General features: G+C 40.9%; 1 protein-coding gene across 1 annotated transcript in view; it reads right to left on the bottom strand.

The window, feature by feature from the left end:
- The window catches only part of COL25A1 (collagen, type XXV, alpha 1), a 494,338-nt gene extending 473,322 nt beyond the window's left edge, over positions 1-21,016 (bottom strand). The window contains exons 1-2 of the mRNA XM_010858552.1: positions 20,101-21,016; positions 18,948-19,017 (exon numbers count right to left, since the gene is read on the bottom strand). Of these exons, the coding sequence (XP_010856854.1) occupies positions 18,948-19,017; positions 20,101-20,397 (367 nt within the window). The 5' untranslated portion in view covers positions 20,398-21,016. The remainder of the gene's footprint in view (positions 1-18,947; positions 19,018-20,100) is intronic.
- Positions 21,017-23,854: the final 2,838 nt, after the last annotated feature.

Here is a 23,854-nt window from a genome sequence, read left to right as displayed (position 1 = left end):
AACCTAACAAACAGAAGAAGCTTTGTAATAAACTGGTCCAAAGACTGAATGGTCTATTCAAGAAATAATAATGAGTTATGATCATTTAGTCAAAATGTCACTGAGGGAATTCAAGTATCAGGTACAATGTTAAGTCTGGATAGCCTTTAAAGATCTTCACAACACTGAGATTCTAAAATACTATCAAAAACAGCATTACCGTTTGGAGACATTATCAAGAACCACATAATACATTCTATATGGAATCAGGGATACCCGTGCCAATGGGTACTGGATACTGACTCGGGAAATCCAATTTTCACTTTTCAGGATTTAGGAAGTTTATTGTTAAAACAGTCATTATTAAAATTTAAACTATATAACCTTACAATGAGATAAATTATATGAAAAACAAAACTAGTCAACACCCAAACTTAACGCTTCCTAATGTCACTTTCTTAGCTTTCAAGTGACTCTGGTGGGATATTCACATCTTGGAAATCTACAGATGCTATAACTTGGGGCTTCTTTTTTTAGAGCAGTTGTTAAATATTTGTCATCAGCATATCACTGGAAAACTCAGCAGTGGCCACAGGACTGGAAAAGGTCAGTTTTCATTCTAATCCCAAAGAAAGGCAATGCCAAAGAATGCTCAAACTACTGCACAATTGCACTCATTTCACATGCTAGTAAATTAATGTTCAAATTTCTCCAAGCCAGGCTTCAGCAATACGTGAACCATGAACTTCCAGATGTTCAAGCTGGTTTTAGAAAAGGCAGAGAAACCAGAGATCAAATTGCCAACAATTGCCGCTGGATCACTGAAAAGCAAGAGAGTTCCAGAAAAACATTTATTTCTGCTTTATTGACTATGCCAAAGCCTTTGACTGCATGGATCACAATAAACTGTGGAAAATTCTGAAAGAGATGGGAATACCAGACCACCTGACCTGCCTCTTGAGAAACCTGTATGCAGGTCAGAAAGCAACAGTTCGAACTGGACATGGAACAACAGACTGGTTCCAAATAGGAAAAGGAGTACATCAAGGCTGTATATTGTCACCCTGCTTATTTAATTTATATGCAGAGTACATCATGAGAAACGCTGGACTGGAAGAAACACAAGCTGGAATCAAGATTGTCGGGAGAAATATCAATAACCTCAGATATGCAGATGACACCACCCTTATGGCAGAAAGTGAAGAACTAAAGAGCCTCTTGATGAAAGTGAAAGAGGAGAGTGAAAAAGTTGGCTTAAAGCTCAACATTCACTTCGTGGCAAATAGATGGGAAAACAGTGGAAACAGTGTCAGATTTTATTTTGGGGGGCTCCAAAATCACTGCAGATTGTGACTGCAGCCATGAAATTAAAAGATGCTTACTCTTTGGAAGGAAAGTTATGACCAACCTAGAAAGCATATTAAAAAGCAGAGACATTACTTTGCCAACAAAGGTCCATCTAGTCAAGGCTATGGTTTTTCCAGTAGTCACGTATGGTTGTGAGAGTTGGACTATAAAGAAAGCTGAGCACAGAAGAATTGATGCTTTTGAACTGTGGTGTTAGAGAAGACTCTTGAGAGTCCCTTGGACTGCAAGGAGATCCAACCAGTCCATCCTAAAGGAGATCAGTCCTGGGTGTTCACTGGAAGGACTGATGTTGAAGCTGAAACTCCAATACTTTGGCCACCTGACGCGAAGAGCTGATTCATTTGAAAAGACCCTGATGCTGGGAAAGATTGAAGGCAGGAGGAGAAGGGGACGACAGAGGATGAGATGGCTGGATGGCATCACTGACTCAATGGACATGAGTTTGGGTGGACTCCAGGAGGTGGTGATGGACAGGGAGGCCTGGTGTGCTGCGGTTCATGGGGTCGCAAAGACTCAGACACGACTGAGTGACTGAACTGAACTGAATACCTTTCATCCATGAGTATTTATTAAGCTGCCACATGTACAGCATCAGGCTGTGTAGAATAAAAGTACAAATCAAAGCAATCTTCCTTCAGGAAATAGGAAAAGAACTAGGAAGCAATGTCTAAACTTTTTTAAGTGATATGTCTTCTTATTGTATACATTGTGGTATGTCTATACAACAGATTACTCTATAGCCTTGAAAAAGAATGATGTAAATCAGTTTGTATTGGGAAGATACACAACAAACTAGTAACAGCAGACTCCTCTGGGGGAGGCATTGTGTGCCATACAAATGTTTGTTTGTTGTTGTGTCATATGTATGTATGATTTTAATAATAATAACAATGCTATAATCAAACACAGAGAAGGAGGTCGACCTGGGGCAATACTTTCTCTCTTTTACCACAAGGAGGAGAGAAGAGAGCAACCTTGACAAAAGCAGTAGAAGCAGAGATAGAATGCTTAAAGCTCAGAGGGTCCTACACTGGCCGCCTCCAGATGAGGGGATGATACTGTTAATACGTCCTGAGTGTTCTGATCACCTTCCATCTCCTATTCTTCTAGAGGAGCCTGCTGTGGAGCTGATATTCCTGCCTTCCTTACTCACTGGGTATCCAGATGGCTCAGTGGTAAAGAATCCGCCTGCAACGCATGAGTCGCAGGAGCTGCGGGTTTGATCCCTGGGTCAGGAAGATCCCCTGGAGGAGGAAAAACCAACCCACTCCAGTAGTCTTGCCTGGAGAATCCCATGAACAGAGGAGCCTGGCGGGCTACAGTCCATGGAGTTGCACAGAATCGGACACGTCTGAGCACACAATCGCATCCTGCAATCATTGGCAGTGATTTCGACCCCTGGGGAACATCTGGCAATGTTGAACCATTTTGTGTATTCTAGAAAGGGAGTGCAACTAGCATCCAGTGAGGATGCTAGCCCAGGGATGTGGCTAAACATTCCACAGTGCACAAGACCAGCCCACAACAAAGAATTATCCAGCCCACAGTGTAAACAGTGACAAAGCTCAGAATCCCTGCACTCCTGTTTCCTTAAGGCCACCTGAATGGACTCTGTTCTTTAAAAGCCAAGAGTCTAGCCAAGTCCCAGAGATTCTGTCCTCACTAGAAAACATGGCCATAGAATCTGAACTGACTTTTACGAAAGCCTGCAAGTCTCCGTAAAAATAACTGCCAATGGAAAGCAACCTGCCGAAGGGTTAAAAACATTACACTTGACCTCACAACTAACTCACAGAGATAATTTATTTTGAGAAAAATCACCTAATTGGCATGTAGCCAGCATTTCTACAAAGTATCACAACATTCATTAGAGAACTTTTCCATTTTCTAGAAAAAGTTTTTAAAAAAATCCAAGTAACTTCTTTAATAACATGTTGCTATTTTTGAATTCATGAAAAGTAAATGAACTAGAATTATGAGTTCAAATACCAATTATCATTGTAGTTTTAAACCCATTAAAATTAGATACAGTTGGCTACAGGCTATATTTTTCTAGCTTTTACTTCCCTTGTAGTCCAGTCTGCCGTTTCAACACCACTGTTCCTTTGTAAGAGTTCAGCAGCCTACTTATTTCTTTAAATAGTAAGGCATATGGCACAGGGTGTCATTCATAGTAAATGGCAATATATATTTTATTAGTTGAATAAAAAGACATTTAAAGACTACTGTACACACGATCCCTTAGTCTTTGTCAGAGATGGTTGGAGTTAGGTAATACCAGAGGTCAGTTACTACCTATAAAATAGAAATTTTACATACTAATATACAGAATATTTAATATTTATAATTAACTCACTCCTCCATCTAGTAATAGGAGACTCTCAGAACATAAACTGCTTCTGAAGAAGGTAAATATTTCCCTACCAAAAAAGCTGGCCAATCACCATGTAGTTCAATGTGTCACCACCCACCCAGCCCCTATTCTAACACACTTTCTTCCAAGAACATATGGGAGGGCCATTATATAGCTTCAGTCCTTCTTCTGCCAAAAGTTCAGAGGGCTTAGTCAAAAGGTAGAAGCAACTGAAACAGGCTGGAGCAGAGAAGAGTGTCTATACCCCTGGGCAGCTGAGGGCTGAGCTCTTTGAAATGGTAAGTGAACAGTGTCCATAGGTATCAGGAGAAGGAAGGAAGATCAAACAAAACAGAGACAACAGGAGAAGTAACTGGCCAAGAACAGGAAATAAATCTCAGAAAGTGAAAGTGTTAGTCTCTCAGTCATATCTGACTCTTGGCGACCTCATGGACTGTTGCCCACCAGGTTCCTCTGCCCATGGAATTTCCCAGGCAAGAATACTGTCATTTCTTACTCCAGGGGATCTTCCCAACCCAGGGATCGAACCCAGGTCTCTTGCATTGCAGGCAGATTCTTATACCATCTGAGCCACCAAGGAAGCCCAGTATGGACTAAAGACAACTATCTGAACTGGAAACACATGAATGAATATGAAGGGAATTGGTTGGAGTGCCCAGTGAAAAGCCAAACTAGTAAATAAGATAACTGAAGTCAAAGCCAGGACGTCCAAAATAGCAGCACAGAACCCCAGAGCCAGCCACATGCTCACACCAAGCAAATGTGGTCTCTGTAGAAATAATGCCTGGGCATCATATCCCAAAACACAAGAGCAAGGTCAGCAATTCCTCCTTTTACATTAGAAGAACTACTCACTGATACCCAAACACAGGACGCTGAGTCTTCCAAAGTGGTTTCTCCCTTAAACAAATTTTCAGCGTTACCATTTTAAAGGCCACTTATGTCCAGGATACTAGTAATACAGGCATAGCAATCAACACTGCCACCAAGGGTCTAGTAAATGAAGCATTTAAAGTCAAACTGAAAGGAACTGTTCTTTACATAATTTTAGCAACAATAAGAAAACTGAGTACCACACAACCCATAAGATAAGAACAAGGATAAAGACAGAAAATAAACAACCATTACTACACTGAAGTGTAAAAAACCATTTTTTTTTTAACCTAAAAGAATTTTTTCCTGTGAAGTTGCTCTCATGTAACATGGAGGAAAACATATGCTCCAACAGAAAACTAGTAATCTAGTTTTCTGCATAATCTAGAGCACACCTGTCCCACTTATCCGATTCTTTGGAAGCTATTGTAAAATGCTGTAAGTTGTAGATAACTAATAACAAACTCACATAATTAGACACATGGGTGAACCTAGAGACTGTCATACGGAGTAAAGTAAATTCAGAAAAAGAAAAACAGATATCATATATTAAAGCATATATGTGGAATCTAGAAAAATGGTACAGATGTACAGAGGCACAGACACAGAGAACAAATAAACGGACACTAAGGAAGGAGATCCAACCAGTCCATTCTGAAGGAGATCAGCCTTGGGATTTCTTTGGAAGGAATGATGCTGAAGCTGAAACTCCAGTACTTTGGCCACCTCATGAGAAGAGGTGACTCATTGGAAAAGACTCTGATGCTGGGAGGGATTGGGGGCAGGAGGAGAAGGGGACGACAGAGGATGAGATGGCTGGATGGCATCACTGACTCAATGGACATGAGTCTGAGTGAACTCTGGGAGTTGGTGATGGACAGGAAGGCCTGGCGTGCTGCAATTCATGGGGTCGCAAAGAGTCGGACACGACTGAGCGACTGACTGAACTGAACTGAAGGAAGGGAAGGAGGGGTGGGTAAGATGGAAGATTAGGATTGACATATACACTACTATGTATGAAATAAATAATTAATGAGAACCTACTGTGCATCTTGGGATTCTACTCAATGCTCTGTGCTAAATGGAAAGGAAACCCAAAAAAGAGGGGAATTTATGTATACATATGACTGATTCACTTAGCTGTGCAGCAGAAACTAACACCACACTGTAAAACAACTAAACTCCAATTTAAAAAACTTAGTGCATTAAAAAAATTAACTGTTGTCTATAGACATGCAAATTCTGCATGCAACTGATACTGATTTATCTCCCTTACTGAGGAAAAAGTCCAGTTCTCCCTCCATTTATATATTAGTTTCAATATTCTAGATCTATAAATGTATCTGTCTTTAAATTCTACTTTGAACTGGTTATCACATCTTACCAGTTACTTCTTTATTGATTCAAGTAAAATCCTTAACACATGTTTATTGATTTTACCTTTTTTGGAAATTTATCTTTTAACAGTAATTTTGGGGAAGCAGTTACTTTCTGAAATTTGATAGAATACTGACATTTGCCATTGATGTTTTCTCAGTTATGTTGCTGGATTTAATCACAAGTATAATATTGCCCAGGAAACGCCTAGAGGTTTGGGGACCTAAGGATAACAAAGCTTCTGAATGGTCAATTTAGAGGCAGACTATAAGCCAGGTAAAGTGTCATCTATAGAATAGAGGCAAAATAGAGTTATATTCATGCTAGAGAAGAAGAGAGGATGGAGAGGAGAGAGGTTTGACTAGAACGGGAGCTTTTATTTGACAACATAGAAGATCCTCTATTTTTGCAGTTTCACATATACATGGCTCCACCCCAAAGATAACCTTGTCCATTCTATTTGCCAACAACAGCTCACTTTAGGGCAATGCTTGTTCATGGATATAGCCTGATAGAGAATCACGTGTCTCTGGGTGTGTTTGCTGCGTTCATTCTTGGTTTTTAGGAGTTCAATGAACATTATTAATCTCACCACATCCTATAACTGCAAAAGCAGTGTGAACATTCAAAATGCTAGTGGTATAGCATTACAGTTAAACAAAAATGGAGACTTCAAAAACCAGAAAGTATACCTCAGACGTCTCAACTCAAGGATACTTCCTGCCTTAACTTTTGGGGGCTTCCCTGGTAGCTTAGTGGTAAAGAATCTGCCTGCCAATTCAGGAGACACGAATTTGATCCCTAATCTGTGAAGATCCCACACTCTATGGGGCAACTAAACCCGTATGCCACAACTATTGAGCCTCTGCTCCACAGCAAAAGAAGCCACTGCGATGAGAAGCCCATTCACCACAAGTAGAGAGTAATCCCCGCCCACCAAAACTAGAGAAAAGCCAATGCAGCAACAAAGACCCAGCACAGCCATAAATAGATTTAAAATTTTTTAAGTTTTTCTAAAATTAACTTTTTAGCATTCTAAAACTGGCATTAATAACATAAATTTTTACTACCAACACATAGCATTCCTTACACAGAACTTGATTGCAGAACCAAAGCAATATTCAGGACTGTATCCTCAGAAATAGTGGAAATCTAGAACATTAAATAACTATGCACAGAAGGAAACTATACAAGAACATAAAGGCCCTCGCTCCTTTACGTGTGTAATTTCTCCATGCTAGAGTTCTTTTATTAAAAACTTTCAGATGCATAACATGTATAGTAATACTAAGCCACGCTGTCAAGCTCACTGCTTAAACACCTGGGAGGTTGTCAGTATGTCTCTACCATTTTGACAGTAAATTCAGGGAATACAGTTTGATTAGACTTTTTACAGCTCATGGTAGCTTTGGCTGGCATAAATGGTCTTTCCAGTCATTAGTACCAGGTCAGCCTATCTTTGCTGCTCTGTCTTCTCTCAAAAGGCAAAGTAACTACAAAGTCATTTAAAAAAGAAAAGTCATTTTTCTCTTCCAGACTTCCTGAAAGCCCATAGGGTATTAAGGAGAAAATAAACTGCTCACCAAAGTTCAGTAACATGTACAGTTGTCATTCTGTTATCTGCCCAGTAAGACACTCAAGGTGTTGCACTTGACCAAACTACTGTCCACGACTAGCTACTCAGTACAGCTAACAGCACCGCAGATGATACTGCATGTTCATTTCAATGGGAGGAAGAGTTCAGTCTTTCAAACTTATTTTTGCAGTATTTGCTACAGAATGCTTGTACCTAGATTTACACTTTCTTCCTGAAAAGTATTACACATATCCCTTCAGTGTTGGCTACAATGTTTTTAATTCCTATTATTATTTAAACACAGATGTGCAATTCACATATTCACATTACCCTGTCAATCTAAATTTTAATACATAAACATCAGTTTAACACAATAAGAATCAGATCAAAAAGACAGTCTCAAAGATCTTACAAGTATCTTTAATGACAACTTTTCCACAATATAAATTTTCTATAAATAATATAATTTGGGGATAGTTATCTTTTTTATCAGTTCAGTTCAGTCGCTCAGTCGTGTCCGACTCTTTGCGACCCCATGAATCACAGCACGCCAGGCCTCCCTGTCCATCACCATCTTTTGTATACTACTTTGCAAACCAAGTATTCACTATTAGTTTAGAAAATCAATTGCTTTAAATACATATATAAAATAGGCAATGGATTGTTCTAACTTGGTGAGGAAGCTTCATAGACATATCCAAAATTACAGAATAAGTAAAAATACATAGGGAAAAATATGAAAACGCACACACACAAAACTGGCATAGAAAAACAACAATACTGCGACTTGGAAGCTTAAAAAATAAGCGACTTTAAGAAAAGGGATGAGATGATTTCCTGACACAGTCCTACGCTCAGTTACACAATGCACTTTGACAGCTTTCCAGCGCTAATTCTATTATTACATCTCCTTTGCTAGACTACTAAAACTATTACAGGACAATATTTTATTAATAGTCCTTTCTGGATTCCATTCCTTTTAATATACAGTTTTGTTTCCATCCTTCCTTGTAAAGTTTCTAGTTACAGAATTTTGGAGAGGGTTTATGTATCGACAAACACATGGTGTGTCTAAACACAGGAGCTGGGATCACACTGGGGCTTGGACTTTGAGTAAACTATTAACAGTAACCAAAGGATTTCTAAACTTCTCTGGAGTTCTTCAGGGGCCACTATGGGGGAGTGAGGTGAGCAATGGAAAAAAAGATCAAATAAGGTTTTGGCCTCTGTCTCCTCTGACCTCCAAGGTTAATCACTGTGTGTGTGGCTAACATTATATACAACTTTATATACTGGATTTCCTCATAAGATTTCATTTTTTTCTAAAGTTTCAGGCTCTTTGAGAAATGCTGGAAAACCCCTGAACCACTTGACCTCTAAGATTTGTATTAACTTTAATATGCTTTGGCCCCGAAAATCCTCAGAGAAAATGTTTAAAAAGCATAGGGATAAGGATAATTAGTGTATGTAGAGATAAACCACAAAAAAAGTTCTCAACCAAATCAAGTTGACAGATCTTCATTATGATCATTATGAACTTTTATAGCTAACTTTCTGTAGAGAACTCTACAATAAGCCCTAGAGATACACAGATACAAACCAGAACCCCAGCCATGGAGCTTATAAATGAGATTGGTAGAAATGGACTCCCAACCCACTCCCTCAGGAAGTCGACTGCAATTACTCTGTGAAACCACATAGTAATTAGCATTAGGATCTGCCCATGAGAGACACATGACCCTTGACACACTTAACTCATCTGACATCCAACCAGGTTGATAACCATCCTCAGAAAGGCATCTATTTAAGATCCTTGTGTCCATTCAAACTTTGTCTGCTCTGACATCGAGCCCTACTTTTTTCAGTAGAAAGATGATTTTTAGTATTCCAAAGTTCACTGGCAAAGCCCTAGAATTTGCCAGCAATTCTATATGACTTTCAGGTCAAAAGGTTGTTTTTTTTCCGTGGTTTATGGGAATGTGTTATCTTATGATCATGTCATGCACATTTTTAAAATGCCAGCTGGATTTTGGAGCCCTTAAGACACAAATCAATCCTGGGTGTTCACTGGAACGACTGATGTTGAAGCTGAAACTCCAATACTTTGACCATCTGATGCGAAGAGCTGACTCATTTGAAAAGACCCTGCTGCTGGGCAAGATTGAGGGCAGGCGGAGAAGGGGACGACAGAGGATGAGATGGTTGGATGGCAGCACTGACTCAATGGACATGAGTTTGGGTGGACTCCGGGAGTTGGTGATGGACAGGGAGGCCTGGTGTGCTGCAGTCCATGGGGTTGCAAAGAATCGGACACGACTGAGCAACTAAACTGAACTGAAGACATAAATTGGAGTTTCACAATTCCTAGAAAGGTAATACAAACAACTTACATTTAATAACTGTCAGAACTGACCTAAAGATACAGGAATATTGAGAAAGAACTGTGTCAAAGTTCCAGGCACATTTGACTTTAGTATATAAAGGATCAAAAATAATACCACCATTCTGGCTCTGTAATTGACTGGATGGAGAGACTCCTACAAGATTTTTCTCTCCCATTAGCTGCTGCAAGAGTAAAAGAGGATGTTGGAGACAGAGAGAATTGCTCTTACTCTCTTAACCATTGTCCAGATTTATAATAGGAACTCTAAAGTACCAAGCTTGCTATATGATGGTAAAGAGATATGATTTCAAGAGATTACAGGATATAGGTGGCTTTTTTCTCCCTTCTCACTCTCCTTACATCTGAAATATTTGAGGAAAGAAGAATACATTTTACCTTTGCCACAATCAGACCTATTTCTGCTGTTGCTGCTGCTAAGTCGCTTCAGTCATGTCCAACTGTGTGTGACCCCATAGACAGCAGCCTTCCAGGCTCCTCTCTCCCTGGGATTCTCCAGGCAAGAATACTGGAGTGGAAGTGACATATTCTGACTATATTATCATAATGCACAAGCTAGGGAGGGCTATAATTCATTCACTTAGCCTAAATGTGAAAACAATATTTAAATATGTGCTGATTACATTTAAAATATAAAAATAAAAACTTTGTGTACATAATCCAGAAGCCTAGAGCTCCTAAAATCAAAATTGTTATTGTTGTTTAGACACTAAGTACTGTCCAACTCTTCTGCAACTCCATGAACTGTAGCCCGCCAGGCTCCTTTATCTGTAGGAATTCCCAGGCAAGAATACTGGAGTGGGATGCCACTTCCTTCTCCAGGGATCTTCCTGACCCAGGAATCGAACCCTCAACTCCTGCATTGGCAGGCAGATTCTTTACCACTCAGTCACCTGGGAAGAAGCCCAAAATCAAAATTATGATTATCCAAATGAACACATAGTTTTTGGCATTTCTGGAAAATCAGACAAACCAATCAGACTAAGAGGCACAGTATGACAAAAATTAAGAACACATTCCAACTAACGTATTATGTGATGACTGAAGTTGAAATGGAGCCTCCAAACGAAATTATGTCAAAAGCATGATAGCAATTCCAAACAATTCTTGATTCTGAGAAAGTACAAAATAGAAGCACAAAATCTTCAACTGATAAGCCCAATTACATTTAGTTCATTTATTCTAGTTATTGGAATACCAGCCTCAAGTTCATATATGTGAATTTATCTACTAAATAACTAAATTTTCGACTAATACAAAAGTGCAATTTACTAGATTATTTTAAATATCTTAAAGCTGATAAGACAGCCTAGTCTTCAAATACAGATGGAAGAGGTTACTTGTTCCTTCCATTAAACTTTTTTCTTTTTTTTTTTTTTTGAAATTAGACAAAGCATTTATTTAAAAATCCATGGGTTATTGGCAGAAAAATGGGAAAAGGAAACAAAGATCTAATGGGATAAATAGCAAAACAACAAAGTGATAGATTTAAACTTCATCATTATTAATAATTATACTGAGTCCATTAAACTTTTCCATAGTAAACAATTTGAGAGGTAGAAGTCTACTAGGAATTTAAGTGAGAAGCAGGTGACAGTCCCACTGGTTCAGCTCAGTTTCTCCTCCTAGTGGTCACAAAGGGAAGGTGCCTGCCCTCTGGTGGCATTTCTTCAAGGAATCCTGTTACTTAAACACGGAATATTCCTATGAAGAAATACATGATACCAGTGAAAAGTGCTCAATTTTAAGTCATAAGTGAATTTCCAATTACTTTTGCCTCCCACTTAAAGCATCTCCTCCTTTTTAAAAGTTGACCATAAAACATTTTTACGTTGCAAGGTTGCCGAACACAATCCAAATGAAACAGTAACAATGCATGTCTAAAGCTTATCTGGGTGTGCCGCAATCATTTTTAACACAAATTCTTTAAAAAGGTGTTAAGTATCATGGTGCATTAAATCACTGCATGGAACTTGACATGTATTGGCAAACCAGGGAGGACGGGAATGATTCTGGGTTTAGCTGGGCTACTGCGTCAACCCAGACTGACTCATAACATGGTTTTCATATTCTCAGCTCCCAGCAAACCACCAAGTAGCCTTTATGAAGTAGTTCATCCTCAGTTGCTCCGCCATGTCCAACTCTGCGACCCTACGGATTGTAGCCTGCCAGGCTCCTCTGTCCATGGAATCTTCCAGGCAAGAATACTGCAGTGGGGTGCCATTTCCTCCTCCATTAAATGGAAGGAGGAACTAAAAACACTTTTTCATAATAGGTTTTAGATGGTATCCACTCAAGATAACATAGATTGATGTCATTTTGATGAGTGTCTAGTGAGGCTCCCCCTGCAGAAAACAGTGTCCCCTTGAACTGTAAGAGTCCTGATTCTGGCGTGTTCCCCACTAGCCCTCCATTCACCTAATCTTGTCAATGAAGCAATGCCCTCCTTCTCCATCCCTAAACCTAATCTTGACATTCAAACATGCCAGGCAGTTGGCTTTGAACACTTACAAACCATCAGAAGCACAGGTCCTGAGAGGCTATGTGTGACCTATACATTCTTCAGCTGAGCTGGAAACAACAAACCCCTGCACAGAATGTATACCCTTCTCTTACATAACTCCCAGCTTGAGGAAAGAAAAACAGAATTACTAAAGTAAGAAGGAGAAAAGAGTATTTGAAGGATTTGCTTCTCAATGACTTTCAGACAGGAGAAACAGAAGAGAAGCTGAAAAAGAAGAGAACCTGCTTCAACAAGCAATTTGTCCTCCGCTCTTCAGGTGAGAGGGCATTTTGTCAGCCCTCACTGCTGGACCAACTAAAAGTGTTACACCCAGACGGCCATACTCATTAGGACTGAAACCATTTAACGGGAAGGCTTGGAGGCACTCAGATGCCACATTGCATTGTTTGGCTTGAGTAGAGGGGAATGCCTGCTAGTCTCGTTTAAATAACATTTATGGCATTTTAATTTGCTTTCTTTCTGCAAACCGCTTCTGACTATTCTTTGCCTAACATAATTGAAAATCTATACATTATTATGTCCTGACTTGATTCACTCTTTCCATTCATTTTGTAGCCGGTAAAGAAAAATGTACAGCGTAAGTGAAAAACCATGTTAGTAGGAAATACAGTTTTATATGATAAAGCAGATTTATGTTAGCAAGGTAATTTAAAGGTCTTTTCATGTGATGGGAAAGGACGCACAATCTTAAAGTTACAGCTAACATTTTCCACCCCAAATCGAGAAGTTGCCACAAGAGGAGTCACCAGAGATTGTGGCATTCATATTTCTGAATCAGAGGTATTTCTACTTACCGACATTTAATATGACTTTGTCTCCAACCATTTTCACGCACTTGAAGGGTGTGGAAGGACCTCAGAAATTATGGGATAAACCTTTTTTATTTCTGGCTAGACTCACTGAGTAGATGACTAGATGCACTACACTACTTCATCATAACCCGTGAATGCAGCGGAGCCAGATTCAGTGGAACTTTTCAGTACCACCAAGTAGGAAGTTTCAACTCTTATTCAGCCCAAATCTCACTGTTTTCCGAAGAAATGTAGAAAAACAGATCGACATGCTCTCTACCACAGCCTTTTATATACTAAAGGCACTTTTTGTTTCAGTTGGATAGCAGTGTAAACAGCTATCAGTGTACCTTCATCTGGCCATAAATTCTTGGAAAGACAAAAGCCAGGTGCATTTTTATCCATTGCCAAAGTTCTTATTTGTAATCAGAAGCCAGATTTTCTCATGTTATGAGTTTCTCCTACTATGAAAGTCTCTTCCCGCACGAAAAGGAAAGAAAATCCATAGTATTAACAGTATGGATGAAATTTTGGTCACGTGCTCCAAAGCACACTGTACTTTCTCTGGGTTGTACTTGTCAGGCTGGTGAATTCAAGTCATTTCAAATATCTGCCATCCTCATTGAAATGTAAGTGCCACGAGGGCAGATATCAAGTCTGCCTTGTTCATCAGCCTTTTCCCTGTGTCAAGATATTTAGCACACAACAGGCTCTTCATACCTGGAGAATTGACAAATGCCCTTCGAAATCATTCTAGTCCAACACCGCTATCTGGGAGATACGAAAATAGAGTCTGTAAAAGTCGTTCTTGAAAGTGATTTCCCTGAGATTGTATAACACATTAATGGCAAAACCAGGGTTAGAACTCAGGGTTCTTTTTTTTTTCCACTATATTTTTATCAAAATTTTGTTACAAGAGAATTAATATACCTTATTCAAAAATAAGATTTAAGAATAATCTATATATACTCAATCCTAAAGGAAATCAACCCTGAATATTCATTGGAATGATTGATGCTGAAGCTGAAGGTCCAATACTTTGGCCACCTGATGCAAAGAGCTGACTCTAGAAAAGACTGGTGGTGGGAAAGAGATAACGCAGGAGGAGAAGGGGATGATAGAGGACAAGATGATTGGATGGCATCACCGACTCAATGGACATGAGTTTGAGCAAATTGTGGGAGATGGTGAAGGACAGGGAAGCCTGGTGTGCTGTAGTCCATGGGGTCACAGAGAGTCGGACATGACTGAGCAACTGAACAACTCTTTGGGACTCCCCCAAAGTTCTCTCACTTGCCAGACAAAATAGCTTCAGGATTTTTTGTTGAACTAATTTACAGATCTATAGTCCATGACCCCAATGACAAATAAGCAACCCCTTGATCAGGACAGGCTCTCTATCTGAATATACCAGGGTCTATCATTAAAACAATCCTACTGGTAGATCCTGATTGCTCCTCCAGAAATGCTGTCATGGAAGAAAGGTCACTACCAATCATCACAATTAGACCTTTGGATTCTTTATTGCCCATTCACCTTCTCTGCCCATTTCGCCACAGAGGTTCTTTTCTCTAAGACTCTGGGCAGGCACAGCTGATGAGTAAGGTACAGAAACCTTTGTTATCTAAACACCATTTGTTTATCTGTCTGGTTCCCAGTGGTCTTCATAACTGGAACATAGAAGCCTTCCCATAAATATGCCTAATCTGTACATACCTTATGTAGGACTCTAAAAACAGAACCCCAAATGGAATTCTACAGCCATCGGAAAGAGCCGATTTATTCTCTCCTATGAGGGTCAAGCTTTACAGAGGCCAAGCCACAGAAGTCACCTGAATTTCCATGGTTCAGCTACTGCTAAATCAAATATTCTGCTAAACAGAACTCTAACTTGTATGGTTTTTAACTTTTTATTTTGAGGTTTCTTTAAAGCAAATATTCAAAAAATAGACCTTCTCCTGAGCACCTGAAAAAAGTAAATGTGAATTTTGGGGAATGATGAAGTGATCTAAAATTGGGTTGTGGTGATGGCTTCCCAGCTCCATAAATTGTTTTTAATTTTTTTAATCATATTCTTAAATACTATAAAATATACTTCAATAAAGCTGTTAAAAAATAAGCATGAAAATTAGTCAAAGTACTTCTTTTTGTAAACATCTGGTATCAAAACTGCCAAGACATTCTTTATTCCCATACTCTTTTAAGCCATGGTTCTATCCACTACAATCATGATTTACCTACAAGGTCAAAACCTTTTCCTAGAATTTTGGTAAAAATAATTTAGTAGACTAATATAGTATCTGTAACATCTTCACTGATGTAGCACCAAGAGATACTGACTCCTTTGATTATCTGCATAAATGGCCTACAGATATGTTTGCTTAATTAAGCACAGCGTTCTCATCCAAAACCTGTCATTAACTAGCCATGGGGTTTTGAGTAAGTTACACATCTTCAGGTCTTAGTTTTCCCACCTATATCACATGTCCTCATGGACCAGATCAGAGTCAAGTAACACACAATATATTAAAAAGAATAGTAACTGATATCATCTAATGAATAGCCACTAATATGCCAGAATTTAGGTAAACTATCAACTTATAAGGAAAATAATATTAGTCCCTTTTTTTACAGATGGAAACTGGAACATAGGGAGGTTCATTAGTCTGACCAAGGTAATACAGTTATTTAGTAGCAGACTTAGGATTCCAATCCAGAGCTGTTGAGCTCCAAAACCTATACGCATCTTCAATTCCTCATCAGACTTTGTGTTTGACTCAGTCAGATGTGGGCATGAATCCTGCCCTTGCCTTTACCATGTTAAGTTAGTCATCTTCTCTGAGTCCCAGTTTCTCCACCTGTAAAATGAGATTACTAATATTTAACTCTTGGGGCTGTTGTGAAGATTAAATGCAAGATTGCTTCCCCTACAATGAAAAACGGTTTGACAATAGTTTGTTATCAAATAAACTCTCCCACAAAATTTCCTTCTTTTGTTAAAAAAAAAAAAAGCTTTCAATAGACGTGCAGACATAGAGAAGGGACTTGTGGACACAGGGCGGGGAATTCGGGGGGAGTTTGGGAGGAGAAGGGGGGGTGAATAGTGAGAGGAGCACTGACATATATCCAGTACCCCGTACAAAGCAGACAGCTAGTAGGCAGCCGCTGCATAGCACAGGGAGCTCAGCTTGGTGCTCTGTGATGACCTAGAGGGTGGGATGGGGGAGCTGGTGGGGAAAAGGCTCAGAAGGAGGGTCTGTATGTATACATAGAGCTGGTTCACATTGTACAGCAGAAACTAACACACATTGTAAAGCAATTATACTCCAATTTAAAGGAAAAAAAAAAAGCTTTCAATTCTATGATTGTTTGTAGCCTACCTAGATAAACCTCACTGGTATTGAATTCTATCAAAAAGTGAACACAAATAACACAGCAGCCCTCTGCTATCAGTCCTTGGCTCTGTGATGGAGGCTGTCAACAAGAGTGTCAACTTCAAGGGGTGGGCATCTCTCCACAGGAACTGAGCTGAGGTCACAGACTTGTCTCACTCTGCCCTGCAAACAGATGTCTGGGTGACAACTCTTAGTCACTGCAAACAAAGGGGAAAGCCAAACCAGGTGGGAAGTGCTGTATCTCCTTTCTAATCCTCTTGGCTAGCCCATTCCCTAAAACAATATCTTGCTGACCATAACTCAAAATAGCTGGTTTTCCCCCAGGATACTATTTTCAACATATTGCCTTTATTTTGATGATGTCTAATTCTTCCACAAGCAGAAGACAGGGTTTTCTATAACAGCAATTTGTCAGCAAGAAAACTGTCTAATTCTGTGTATTGGACTATGCACCTTCAAAAGTTTACCTCTGAAGTAACCTGGTGAAAACTGGTGTAATGTGGAGCTCTAGTGGTGGCAAGAAAGTAAAGCAGCCATCCTAAGAGCCAACAGAAATGCCAAGGGAATCACTTACTTAATTGTTATTATGGTGAAATGGCCGTTTATTGTTAAATTATGTTTAGAAGAAAAACGGTTCCAAATGATCATCCAAGATTATCTCAGGTAAACTCTAAATGTAATGACTTTCTTCCAGATTGCAAATTAGACCTCAACAACCAACTCACATCAAACATCATGAAGCAGTTAAAACCCCTAAAAACACAGAACTCGGGGCTGTGGTTGTCACTTTTCTACTTTTTACCAAGTTCACTAAGAATCCCATTAATTAAATACTAAGCATTTTCACACCGCTAGAGAGAATATTCTATACAGAAAATGCTGCATTCTGAGTGGTATGATCAGTGAAGTCCTGTACCAACTGTCTTGGGAATTTAAATAATCCCTACAGGCTGATGAGGTTGTTGTGGGCTAATTCCTGCACTAGAAAAGTGCCTTCCTTGAATTTCTGACTTCTGAGATCTTTCCCAACTTTAAACAACTAAGAATGAAACCTACAATATAAACATTAATTCTTTGTTTTCCTGTTACCTAATTTACATGCCTTCTCAATTGAAAGGTCTTCATTTTCCAAAAATACAGCTTCATTATGGTCGATAATATAGCAAAATATAAACAGTGACATTTTTATGACATATAATCAGGAGTTGACATTTGAAATTTCTAAACATGGTACCTGGTTTAGCTGTGTCAAAACAAATTGTCATGAGGCAAAAACCTCAGAATGTGAAAAAAATATAGGAACTCGTCTTTCCATACAGTGTAAGTAACTAAGTATCATATTCCTGAACATGAAAGAAAATGTAAGAAACTTACTTTCCTATACATGATGATAAGAGAAACTAATTTGTTCAGAAATACATTAACAACATTTATCTGAAACAAAAATCTCAAGACTCATGGGAGTTTTTCATGACTTCTCTCAGCTAAAGCCACTAGATACTTTCCAATGGACATATTCCAAAGGCTTCTAAATTGTAGGTCTACAGAAGACTGACCACCAAGCCTCAGAGGTCTGTGAAGGAAGATTTAATGATTACCCAGAGATTTTGATTCATTGATGTCTTTCTCCTCCCTTCTTCTACGAATATAGAAGGAGGTCATTAATATAGTTTCCTAAAGCCACACAGAAAAATGGTAAAAATGTAACAGCCTTTTCTGAGAAGTCATTGAGAACACAGTAGTTGGTAATGAGAAGCTCAAGATAAACAACTAATTTCTTTTCAGTCCTCATTGCTATAGGATAGGAGAGAGAACCTTTCTTATAGAAAATAAAAGCAGGCAAAGAAGTGAGGGTGGTTTGCTAACATGATCGTCCATCAAGGGGAGCAAACAGAAATCTGTACTAATGCAGTATCAGCCACTAAGGAGTTCAAGTTTAATGTGTCCTGCAATCCTTCTCACTATAGATAACAAAAGCAAGTAAAACCAAAGAATAATTTTCAATCTGTGAAACTAAGAACTTTGTTTTTGGACATCATCTTGCAGGTATTTTCTTTGATGAAGATCTCTATCTTCTTTGCTTGCCCTTAGCAGACCTTGGTATGCTGCTTAAAATAATATTTGTGGCTTTATCTGCCATTCTTTTACCCAGACATGTTGATTTTATTAAAGTAAGTTGGGTCTGCATTCTTTCTTTACTATTATTACAGGTAGACTTGACAGACACAGGACCTTTGTTTTAAAATGCTCTGCTATGGAGGAAACCTTATGAAATAAGTTCCATTTTACCTGCCGGGCAATTGCATTCTGAAGGTGCTTCTCTCGCGATTCTTATTTTAGCCATATGTTCATAGGACTTCTGGAGGAAAAGAAGAGGTATTAACAATCATCAGTAGCATTGCGGAGAAATGGATTCTTTAGGGACTCTCTGGCTATATGCCTGATTTACCAGCCTGCATAACTAACGTTTACATATGTACTTGGACTCTAGTCAAAAGGTAACAGTACCCAGGCCCTAAAAAAAAGAAAACGACCATTGAGATGGTATCAAGGCTGTGGGACTTGCATAACATCTTTCTTCAGTCTTCAACTACCATCACCCTCCCTCTCAGCTCAGGCATATGCAGTCATTGTACAGAATCAGTATTAACACGCTGCAGTTTTAGGTAAGCTAAGAGTTTTAAAACAACCAATATTTTACCCATAAATGTCAACTACTTATCATGCTGTGCTGCCACTACTGCCAAACAACCTCTCTGTTGGAAGAGCAAGTCCCAGAAAATCCCCTAACTGGACTCTAAAGCACTCCTGGTTTTGATGAACATAACACAGATTCCTTTCAACTCTCAACTCCAATGGCTCTGCATTCACAAACACCCGTGGCACTGCATCCTTTACCAAAAATAAATAAACAAGGTGACTATTTTTTTCTTTTAAACATTTAACATGAAAATATTCAATGTGTGAAGTAATAAAATCACATGTAGTTATTTCACTTTTAGGAGTGATTTCCAATCCTATCGCTATGTTAATGACACAAATGACCCTAACCTTCCTATACTGTATGAAGGATTTAACAGATGTTATCTCTGCAAGAAATATTCTCCACAATATTGGGAAAGATCCACACACAGCTTCAGAAACTAAAAAGAGCTTAAATGCCAACCTAGGTGCCATTCTAGCCACCTTTCCCACTTTTAGACTTCCATATATGTTTAGCATGCAAACATTAAGAAGAGTAAGGGAAGATGATACAGAGAGGGTGGTAAGAGAGGATGTGCATATACAAATATATGCTACTGTAAGCAGAGATGGTGGCCTAACACATATGTGTGCACAAGCCATACTACATCTGCATATAGTAAGGCAGAGGTTGGTCATGCACACAGACTCGCGACTGTAAGATGTTATCCACGTACAAAACACACCCAGCCTTTCACACCTGAGCCAGAAGTCGCTCCACTTTCTCTTGCACCATTGCTTTGAGCTGATCGACACAATCAGGCAGCAGACGGATGGAAGGGTCTCCTTTGGCAGACTCGAGGGCAGCGATCCTCGCCTGGAGGTCGTTGGTTTTCACCCCCAGGTACAGACAAGACATCACGGCCACCACCGACAGGAGGGTCGCCAGGGCCGCGCACGGCGACACGGGGCGGGCACAACGCTGCCCGGCTGGGCTCCGGTCCTCTGAGCCCGGCTCCCGCCCCCCTCCTTTCCCTGCTTGCTTCTTCACCAGCATTGTGGCGGGGTCTGCTGTCTCGGCTTCGCCTCCCACCCTCTAGCACTTCCAATAATCTTAAAAGAAAAAGGATGATTCCTGCAAAGTTCGTCCCGATAGCTGCACAACTAGTTGGCGGAGTCGGAGCCGGAGCGCAAGGATGGATCAGCGCCGAGAACCGCAGACCTGGACCATCCTCCGCTTTCTTCTCCCCTCCCAGCTGCGAGGGAAAAGCACCCTCAGTCCGCGGACCGGTGGCGATACGGTAAAATCCAGAATGAAACCCACCCTCCGGTGTCCCTCCTGGCCCCTCCGAGGACGGGGACCTCCTCTGAAGAGGGCGGCCGCGCGGGGTCCAGGGGACAGCGGCAGAGGCGCTGCGAGGGGCCGCCGCTGACCCTTGCCACAGAGCACCGGACCTGTTGCGCCTCTGTTAGTTTCCCTTATTTCTACCTATTCGGTGTTTTATCTCCGTTTCCCACCTAGATTCAGTTCCAGGCAAAAAGGCTGACACAGACCGCGAGAGCGCAGTGCAAAAAGGGTGGCCAAGTGGGGAAGAGCAGAGAGGAGAAAGAAATACCCAAGGAGAAAACGCGAGTCGCGAGGCCCGACTCGCGGCCGCCCGAAGTATCTCCGCAGCCCGGCGTGTACGAGCCTTAAATACCCTTCGGGATGCTCGTGTATGAGCGCGCGCGCGCTCCGACAAGCGGCGTCCCTCCCCCGACCCACTCTTGGCAAGCCGCCTCCAGCCCGCGGCTCCAGTGGCAGTGCGCCCCCCTTCCCGAGGCTGGCAGAGGCCCGCCTTATTAGCATAATATATTCACCTTCGCCCAGCCCGTGGGCGGGACCGGGGAGAGCCCGGGAGGGGCGGGCCGCTCGGGTGGGAGCGGAGCCGGAGGTCTTTCATTAGCATAATAGATGCAAATAACTGGAGCTGCCAAGGCGATTGGAGAGCAGCTTGGCGAACCCTCCCTCTTTCTCCGAGTAACTTCAGCGTCCCCTAAGGCCAGTTCGCCCCGCCTGGGCCGGGGGCCGAAGCAGGGTCGGCAGTTGGGGGCTGGCGATCCTGGCTTGCTCTGACTCGGCGCGGTGCCCCCATTTTATCCCGGTTAAATGTGGAGAAATGGCCTCCAGGAAAGAAGAGGGGGAAGCAGAAAGCTCTAGCTCTCTATGTCTTCCCTCGGAAGCAGTGGCAGGAGCTCCGGCGATCCCGACTTGGTGCAGAGCCTTCTTCCCTCCTCCCTCGCCTTCCCACATGCCTGGAGGCCGTGTCTGGCTGACGCCTGAAGTACATTTCCCCACTTCCCTTGTCTTCCCACGGCCGCACTGCCGTCTCCGACTCGGGAGGTTCTCTCTCCCCTCCCCCAGTTTCCTTCTGGCTTGCTGGGGTTGAGCCTCCTCTCCGCCCCGTGCTCCTAATCTGTACTAGGGTGCTAATGCATTTTCCTGATTCCCTGTTTTGTGGGACTAAAGAACGGAGTGTTGAGGTACACACATTTCTCAGAATTTCTGAAAGGACTGAAGAATGAGGTCAACTTTTCCTTTTACCTGTCTCTCCTCCTGCTGAGCCCTCTGGATCAAATTACAAGTTTCCAGGGGGCTTTTTGAAAGTAGGTAACAAGTAGCATTCTGTATCTAATCGACTTCAAAGAAAAAAACATTTCTACCTTTTACTCCAGAGTTCCTTCTTAGCTCCTTCTCCCCACGAGAAATATAACATCGTTTTTCATATCCTTCTTAATCAAGATTAATCGGCAAATTGTTGCTCACTCTTGTAAACAATCAACAAAATAGTAAACTGCTATGTCATAAATGTAAACAGGTATTGCTAGGTGCAACGGCTTCCCAGAGGGCTCAGTGGGAGAGAATCTGCCTGCCAATGGGAGTCGAAGGTTCCATCCTAGGGTGGGGAAGATCCCTTGGAAAAGGAAATGGCAACACACTCCAGTATTCTTGCCTGGGAAATCCCATGGACAGAGGAGCCTGGTGGGTTACAGTCCATGAGATTGCAAAGAGTTGGACAGGACTGAATGAACAACAGCATTACTAGGCGTGAAGCAGGGTAGAGATATTTCAACAACCTTGCTGATGGAGGACACAACTTTGAAAAAATTAGGGTATAAAATCCAAATCAGAGGAAAACAGTGAATTCTGCTATAAAATCAAAAGCCTAATTCCTTACATTTGCATTACACAATGGATTACACAGTAGTTCTCATAGCGGGGCTCCAGACTGAAACATCAGTATCTTCTGAGATCTTATGCAAAATTCAGATTCTAGGTCTTCACCCACCACCTAGAGCCTCTCAGGTGGTGCTAGTGGTAAAGAACCTGCCTGCAATGCAGGAGATCTAAGAGATATGGGTTCCATCCCTGGATGGGGAAGATCCCCTGGAGGAGAAAATGGCAATCCACTCCAGTATTCTTGCTGAGAGAATCCCATGGACAGGAGGAGCTTGGCGGGCTACAGTCCATGGGGTCTCAAAGAGTCTAACACATCTGAATCGACTTACCATGCACCCACATCTACTGACTCAGAAACTACTACTATTACTAATAATCAGAAACACTGCAATCTGTGTTTTAACACATCTTCCTAATGATTTTGAGGCACACTAAAATTTGAGACCACTGGAGTAACACTTTGCAAAATATTTTCAAATATACTTTTTCATTTAAAACACATAATCATGTGATGCAAGAAAGAAATTACTGGCTCCATTTTGGATATAAGGAAACAATTTGCAAGGCACATTTAGCTGTGATTAAACATGCTTCAGTATTCTTGCCTTAGAACCCCATGAACAGTATGAAAAGGCAAAAAGATGGGACACTGAAAGATGAACTCCCCAAGTCGGTAGGTGCCCAATATGCTACTAGAGATCAGTAGAGAAATAACTCCAGAAAGAATGAAGATATGGAGCCAAGCAAAAACAGCACCCAGTTGTGGATGTGACTGGTGATGGAAGTAAAGTCCGATGATGTAAAGAGCAATATTGCATAGGAACCTGGAATGTCAGGTCCATGAATCAAGGCAAATTAGAAGTGGTCAAACAGGAGATGGCAAGAGTGAACACTGACATTTTAGGAATCAGAGAAGTAAAATGGACTGGAATGGGTGAATTTAACTCAGATGACCATTATATCTACTATTGTGGGCAATAATCCCTTAGAAGAAATGGAGTAGCCATCATAGTCAACAAAAGAGTCCAAAATGCAGTACTTGGATGCAATCTCAAAAACAACAGAATGATCTCTGTTTATTTCCAAAGCAAACCATTCAATATCACAGTAATCGAAGTCTATGTCCCAACCAGTAATGCTGAAGAAGCTGAAGATGAATGGTTCTATGAAGACCTATAAGACCTCCTAGAACTAACACCCCAAAATATGTCCTTTTCATAATAGGGGACTGGAATGCAAAAGAAGGAAGTCAAGAAACACCTGGAGTAACCAGCAAATTTGGCTTTGGAGTACA

This window comes from Bison bison, unplaced genomic scaffold (assembly GCF_000754665.1).
Source record: "Bison bison bison isolate TAMUID 2011002044 unplaced genomic scaffold, Bison_UMD1.0 scf7180017864389, whole genome shotgun sequence".
NCBI classification, from domain to species: domain Eukaryota; kingdom Metazoa; phylum Chordata; class Mammalia; order Artiodactyla; family Bovidae; genus Bison; species Bison bison.
This window is presented reverse-complemented; position numbering and strand designations above follow the sequence as displayed.